We start from the raw sequence: 7,689 nt of genomic DNA on the forward strand, positions 1-7,689 counted from the left end.
GACTGATCTGGCAAGGATGCTGCGGCTCCAGAAAGAATCCTGAAATGGCTTCTGAATCATCAAGGAAAGATGACAGAATTTCAGAGGTAAAAACAACCCTAGTGACCTTCTCATCCAACCCCCTTAATTGGCAGGTGGGTGAAAGGCAATGCAGAAAGGGCATGGGAAATGCCCCCAAATAGAGCCAGCTGACAGTCAAGTGAGACAAGCGCCTAGTCCCACACTTAGCGCTCTTCAGTGCCTTTTAACATTTAGTTTTTAACTGTATCAACCTTTCCCGAAGGAAGCTCCACGAAACACTGGTTCTGTGATGTGTCCTGCCAAAACAATGTTTAAAGAATCCATGACCAATTACTTTTAAGGACTAGCTGAGTTAAACAAAACGAAACTGGTTTTTTAACTCCAAACTTTCCCGGAGCTTTCACTTGAGCTGATGTGCTCTATAAATCTTGAGGAGGGCAATAAAATATGTGGAAGAATCCCAATTTATTTAACCACGGAATCATTTTATCTTTGGGGCATCTCATAGGACTGGGAGTAAGAACTTCAATTCTACACTGTGCTTCTCGGAGTGATGCACCACGTAGTTTACTGGCTTTGCTGCACTCTGCTTCTCTAAAAATTAATAGTTTATACACAACATCTATGGTAATTCTCTACTTACCAGAAAAACTGACCAAAGTACCCACCATCCCAAATAACACTGGATTTTTAAAAAAAAAAAATCTAATATTATCAGGAAAAGAATGTAGACAACAAAAGCCTATGTGGAGAGAAAAGTCATTTTAAAATCTGCTAAAACCTCTTCCATAAAAAGTTCTACATCTATTTATACAAGATCCATGACTTTAAACACTTTCATTCAGTATAAATTTGAAAATGCACATTTTAAAAATAAACAACCACTGTTGTGAAGCTCCGGGAAACAACACATGCGTAACGGTGAACTTCCACCACCCAGAAAGCCAGCTGCCAGGTAGTATACAGGCAAACGATAACCACACATCAGCACAAGTAGGAACTCTGAGGACACTTACCAAGTTATGATTTGTTGAATTTGAATCATCTTCAGGGAATGGGATGTAAATAGCTAAGGCCACACAATTGGCAAAAATAGCCAATAATATAAATATGTCAAATGGTCTGAAAATGTTTGTTAAGGTATATACATATATATAGACACACACACACACACACACACACACACGTGTGCGTATGTTATACGAACACAAACCATCTCTCTCATCGCACTCCCAATCACACCACTTTTGAATCACTTTTAAAATGAAAGTTACATATACAAACTGACTGTTGTGAAAAATAATCTTGGGGGTCATCTCACTGTAGATGTTGCTATCAAATGACCTCTCCATGTCCCCTTCTTCTGTTACAAAGATCATGTTACAGTCATGCTTCTGCTGAGCATTTTATATTAAAACCCAAAAGTACATCCAATGAGGGCACTGTGCGAACCAGGTTTCTGCTTCTTATAGTTTTAAAACCAACAAGGGCCTTAGAGAGCTAAATTTCTGGCTGTTTGTTTCTTTCCAGGCCCAAAGAGAAGTCATCACGAGACAAATCTCTCCCACAAATCCTTGCCTCCAGGTGTTAGAGCCATTTTCTCGGGGATATTGGCTGGGTCAGTCTGAATCTCCTGCCTGGACTGGGCCGGCCTCGTCACCAGGACCTTCTCCATTCTACCTGTGACTATCTCCTGGCTTGTCCCAATTCCTCAGACACTGTAATACGCAAACGAGGCTTCTCTACTAATCAACGGTTTGCTTCAAATTAGAGCTGGACTGGGGCTCCGTTTACAATGTGCTGTTACTGCATGTACTTTATCACACATTAAATTAAAAGCCATAAGAAATCAGCACCAGACACATTTTTTTTTTAGCACCAGACACTTTCAAAGTAAAATATAACAATTCTAAATCTCAGGGGTCGCTCTGTCTGGGAGAACCACTGAGGTCAGCGATTCAAGAGATACTTGCTTAAACATTCTGGTGTTACTAAGAGACATTGTCAAAACTGGCAACACCAAAGTTGACATCTGCCAAAAAGACTGTTTTTCTCCTTTTGGTTTTCAGCCTTTCCAAATGTAAGGTTTCATGAGCACCAACCTAACCTGCAGGTTTGGGGCTTGATTTTCCAAGTGTTTCTCCCATAGGCTAACCCAGCAGGCAAGGCCACGGGTTTAACTAAACACCTCAGAGTACTGAGAACGTGAACAGATCCTCCTCCATCCACTCTGATATCCTTCCGGGAAACCCAAAACTGCTGCAGGAAATGAAACCCCCTCCCCTCCAAGGGGATACCTTGGGTTTCATGAGACCTCAGCCCTTGAAGAGCATCAACACTCACTGAAGTAAGGACGTGAACGATGTTATTCCCTCGATGTTGATGAGTTTATTTTTAAATTCAGTTAGTTTTCATTCATGTTTATTCTCTTAACCCATCTAGTCCTATGAGATCTCTTATCTAGAGGTCCAACTTTAAGGAAATCCAAATTAAGACGTCAGACTCTCCTTTTTATTTTTATTTTTAGAAGTTCCTACTGAAATGTAAAAAGCCAACTGCCCCAGCGTTATTCTATACAGAAACACACTGTCTCTCCCCTCCTCCACACCACCACGCTTTCTTTTTCACTTCCCAATACCTAAATGATAGACCAGCAAATCCGAGAAATACGGAAGCTGTTCAGGAAGGCCAAACAGAAGTATCTTGTTCTGATGGTGGTCCAGTTGCAGTCTCCAGGTACTGGTGGCCACGATCCCCCGGCCAAGGAGAACAGAGCAACAGAGGAACGAATGGGTCGGATCCTAAAAATCTCTTCTGATAAGGCGACACTCCTCGCACCCCCCAAGGTACAGGACTCCCTCTGCCTTGCCTGTGTGCACACACACATTAGGTTCGCTCTCTCCCGGAGCTGGCTGGGCCTGGCACAGCTGGCTTTCGGAGGATTTCTAGAACCTGCTCCCTGCACTAGAAGGACACTTTCCTTTGAAAACAAACAAACGATATCATATATATCATTCAAGGATCTATTCTACCAACTGTCCTGTTTGTGGGCAGGCTCCTCCCTGCACTGGCAGCCACGTCCCTTAATTCCTGTACACACTTGTCTGGAGACACAGACAAGGGAGTCAGCAGCAGGACCCAGGAAGTCACTGCAGGCACATAAATTGCTACGTACAAATCACTGTGCACGAAGAGGAACAGCACCAGGCCTCCCACCTCACTGCACAGGGAACGAATGACGCCTCCGAGGGGCCTCTGCTGACTCAGAGTCCCCGCTAGCCAGCCTGAGGAGGAGGAGATCTTTCTGGCAAAACGCAACCGCTGCCTCTGGCCCCAGGGATGCCACCGGCACACCCTCTTTACCTGGCTCCCTCTGGGCCGGCACTGGTGCTCATGCTCAGACTAGAGAAGAATTTAAAGAGAGAACACATCCACACCACCCCAGCCATGTGAGAGACACCATAACTCCCTGTAGAGAAGAGACATCTGTTCTAAAAAGGAAAAGAACGTGAAAACCCCTCAAATCCTATCCTTGCATTTGGCTGCTCTCTCCAAAACCTTTCTAGAGAATTACCTCACTTTAACTCCGTGTGCATGAGCACAGAGGTAGCCAGTTAAGACAGAGGGAATGTAAACAGCTGCCTGGCAAGGTACTCAAACTATCAGAGGGTTTCTGCTCTACCTTCTAGCCCTTTCCAACATCCTCCCCTTTCAGTGTGGCCCCACCCACAAGATGTGGGTGTGGGAGGAGCCCTAGATTCACACTCCTTCCTATAGCTAGAAACTGCTCTAAGGCCCCTTGTCAGCCCCAAATATACATCTGGGGAAAGGAGATGCTTCGTGTTACCCAGACCAATGAATGGACTGGCTAATTAGAAGCCATTTGCATAGAAAGAAGGCCTCAGTCAACCTTTTCTGAAGGGAGGCGGTGGTAACTGGAGCCTGGCTGCAGGATCTGGGGAAGGGGATGAGCAGGCCAGCACCCTAGTTTTCCAAGTCCTGGGACATAACCACCATGCTGGGGCACGTGGAGTTCAGTTTTAAAAATGCAAAGGGGACTCCCAGACATGTAACTCCAATCCAAGGACATAGACAGAATTTCTTATAAAAGCAGCCACTGCAAATTCCTCACTGAGAGGGCTGTTCAAATAACTCCAAGGGCCTGGGGAAAAGAGGCAGCCACAAACTGCTCCCTTCACATGCTCCCTCAAGCTCACGTTCCAAAAGCCTTTTTGGAACCTGTCAAAAGGAAATTCCCGAAAGTCATAGCACTGATGAGCAAAATGCTCCCTCCCTCTGAAGCAAGTGCTCGTATCTGTAGTTACCTGGACAATTAGAATCGCCAAATGTCAGAGCTGGAAGCAACCTCAGCATTCACTGGAATTTCAGAAAAGCAAATCCCAAACATCAAAACGAGAAGATTCCACTAAAGGTGAAAAATGTATGTACTTCTAGTAGAGTCTCAAACCATCTTCATTTTTGTTCATCAGCAGACCTTAGTGGCAACAGGTTCAATGCATACCACTGCCCCAAAACAACAGTGGCTTTAAACTAGCCATCTAATGCCAAACGACCAAAAGTTAGTTCCACATTGTAATTATCTACCACTTGGAAGTTTTGGGATGTCACTCCCTACCCCAACTACCACCACTACACACACACACACACACATACACACACACACACACACAGTAGGTTAAATATACCCTCAGAGCCACCCCTCTGCCCCTGGAGGAGATAGGAAGGTATGTACAATGAAACGCTTTACACACAGCTTCTGTTGCACACATTCCAGACTGCAACCACTTTGTAAGTGCCATTGCAGAACACAAATCCTTTTAAAGAACAGATGGTAAAAGAAAATGAGAAAGACTTTCCCCCCAAAAAAAAGGATACTTCCATTCCACTATACTAATGCAGGCTCTTCGGATGGGGTTATTGAGTGATAAACAGAAGAGGGCGCGGGCAGGTCGGCTGTTAGACGAGTTACCCTGTTTTTTGCTCTTGGCGTATTGCTGACGTTTTCTTTGGGAGAGAGATCCTACAGGTGGGGGTGCGGAGGTGCTCATAGTTTGGGCAGCCTTGGCCTGTCGAGCAGCATCGATTGCAGCCTGCCAAGACAGGACGGTTTGCTTGGAGCTGTTCGGCTGAGAAGTTGGTCCTTCACCAGAGAGAGAGAACCTGGTGCTTCTTGCATAGTTTGCCTCTGGAAAGAAAATAAAATATATTTTTTTAAAAAAATAAATGAGAACCCAGTGTCAAAAGAAAGCAAAGATTGCCTCCCATCAGTAACAAGGGGGAAGCATTCCCATGTTTCCATTTTGAACCCCATGTCCTGTTTTCCAGTGACAGGGATCTGGTCGGCCAGAGCACTTGGCCCTGAGTGTCAGTCACACCGGACGGACCGTGCAGCAGGACGCCCAGGGGCGCGCACCTCTCCACCTCCATGAAGTCACAAGGCATCTTCCAGTGCATTGCTCCAGACAAGCTGAGGTCATTCCCACATTTATTCCACATCTATCTTTTCTTGTTTAAAACCCATGTGTCTCTAATGAGTTAACAGATACATACAATAGCTTTTCTCTAGAATAACTACCACCATCACACACACCAAGAAAAGGCCATGCCAATAATTCAATAGTCTTAATCATTCTCGGGGTGTTACTCCAACATCTTTCCGCAGCCACCAATTCATTTTTCAGCATGGAAAAAGAAGTCCTCGGCTGGCACCAGGGCCATACCCAGAGCCCCGTAACAAATACCTAGATTATGCACTGACACTTCCTGCAAATGAAAATTCATGATGGTTGGGACTCATTTCCTCCACGGGCTTCCGAAAACAGCAAACATCTTTAGGGCTTTTTTGCATTTTAAATTGCAGCCGCAGCAGCCAAGCCAGCATCCAGAGAAACAGACAAGGCAGGCAGCCTGCACCCCTGCGCCTTGGATAGCCGGGCTGGATTATGCCAGGGGGCCTCAAGGCCTAGCAGGAAACATCTCGGTGTAGCTGGCATCCCGGTGCACAAGGGCAGAACCCCAAGGGGATGGACGTGCAACGCCCCCTCTGGCTTTGGGTCAGGCCACTTCCTAAGCTGGCCCCCCTGCACCTGCATAAAAAGGGTCACAGCCTTCTCACTGAGACAGAAGTCAAAGTGAGAGTGGTGGAAGTGGACGAGGGACGGGCGACCGGCGTTTGCAAAACCCATTCCTGCTGAGCACAGAACAAGGGAGAGTCAAAGCTAGCACAGGTCTGCCTGCCCAGCACCCCGGGAAGGGGGCCCCCCACCAGGGTGGGCAGAAGACAGTCCCGGCCTGGAAAGGTGTGGCGCCCAGCCTTTCCTTGGGGAGCGCTCACCTGGGAAGGCTGCAAGCCCACAGGGGCTGTGGAGGGCACCCGCGACCTCCTAGGAGGAAGGAGGAGGGCTGGCCAGCATCTGCTTCAGCCTCCCTCGACCCAGCACCGCCGGCGGCTTGGTAGCTGCACGTGGTGCCGGGCCGGAGCCGGGAGGGGAGCCCCACGGCGGCAGCGACTCTCCGGGCATTGCTAGGTTACCGCCGTGTGCACGGCGGCACTGGGAGCGGGAACACTAGCTCCACGACCCCGGCCAGCGATTCGGGGGACTTGGCCTCCCTCTGGGGGAGGGGTGTGCTTCAGCCAACGGCGCGAAGGGTGAAACCCAGCAATCCTAGAATTGTGAGGGTGCCACGGGAGACCTCGTTCCCAGTCTAAAAGGGGCTGGGAACGAGGTGAAGGCGAGACGAGGCTGGACAGAGGGCTCCGGCTGCAGACTAACAGCCACCCCCCTTCCATCGCTCGGGAGCGCAGGAGGAAAGTTGAGCCGGAGGACGCGAACCCAAATCACCTCGGCGCGAAGTCCCCGCTGCTGCACAGCGCTCCGCCGCCCCCCCCCCGGCCGCCCCCACCCCACACATGCAGAATTAACTGTGCCATCCGAGGCCTGAAGGCGAGAACGGGTGGCTGTCACGCACATCCCCTCTCTGCAGATGACACCGAGCCAGAAACATCCTCTCCCACCCCCTCAACCCACCCAGCGCGGCAGAGACGGGCGGGGTGAGAGCGAGGAGGGTGGGAGAGGAGGACCATGACAAGGATTAGGTTTGGCAGCGGGTGCCAGGCGCTGGCTGCTCACCGTTCGCGTGGTCCGCTTGCTGCTGCCGTTGATGCTGCATTTTTTTCATCATCATCATCATCATCATCCACGAACATTTATTGAGCGCCTACTGAGTGCAGGGCACTGTGCTGGGCGTAGGGGCGGGGGTGGAGCGGGTGAGGGGTTACCGGTAGGTAAAAGCCCAGGTCCCTGCCCTTATTCTCGCTTCAGCAGGGGGTGGGGAGGGACGGGGACAGATAACAGAAAATAGGAATAATTGCTAAAAACCGCTCGCCACCCACGCTCCCTCTTTTTCAAAAATGGAGCAAAATAAACTTTTAAAAAAAAAATAAGACCCGATGTATATATTATCTTAATAATATATACATGCAATTTTTTGCTGCAAAGGAGAATTGGCTTGGTCCCCTCCTCTAGCGGAGGAACGTCTCGGCGGTGCTGGCCCGGCTGCCGGGGCCGCTCCGCGCGCCCCCCATGCCCGCCGCCCGCCGCCCGCCGCCCGCCGCGGTGCCCGGTGCCCGCCGCCGCCGCCCGCGCC

General features: G+C 49.1%; 1 protein-coding gene across 4 annotated transcripts in view; it reads right to left on the reverse strand.

Annotated features, from left to right (window-relative positions):
- CACNA1D (calcium voltage-gated channel subunit alpha1 D) overlaps positions 1-7,567 on the reverse strand; it is a 296,908-nt gene extending 289,341 nt beyond the window's left edge. For all 4 annotated transcript variants that reach the window (XM_081105979.1, XM_081105978.1, XM_081105980.1 and 1 more), the window contains exons 1-3: positions 7,173-7,567; positions 4,918-5,227; positions 1,038-1,143 (exon numbers count right to left, since the gene is read on the reverse strand). In XM_081105979.1, the coding sequence (XP_080962105.1) occupies positions 1,038-1,143; positions 4,918-5,227; positions 7,173-7,239 (483 nt within the window). In that variant the 5' untranslated portion in view covers positions 7,240-7,567. The remainder of the gene's footprint in view (positions 1-1,037; positions 1,144-4,917; positions 5,228-7,172) is intronic.
- Positions 7,568-7,689: the final 122 nt, after the last annotated feature.

This window comes from Myotis nattereri (assembly GCF_964212035.1).
Source record: "Myotis nattereri genome assembly, chromosome: 14".
Lineage (NCBI taxonomy): Eukaryota > Metazoa > Chordata > Mammalia > Chiroptera > Vespertilionidae > Myotis > Myotis nattereri.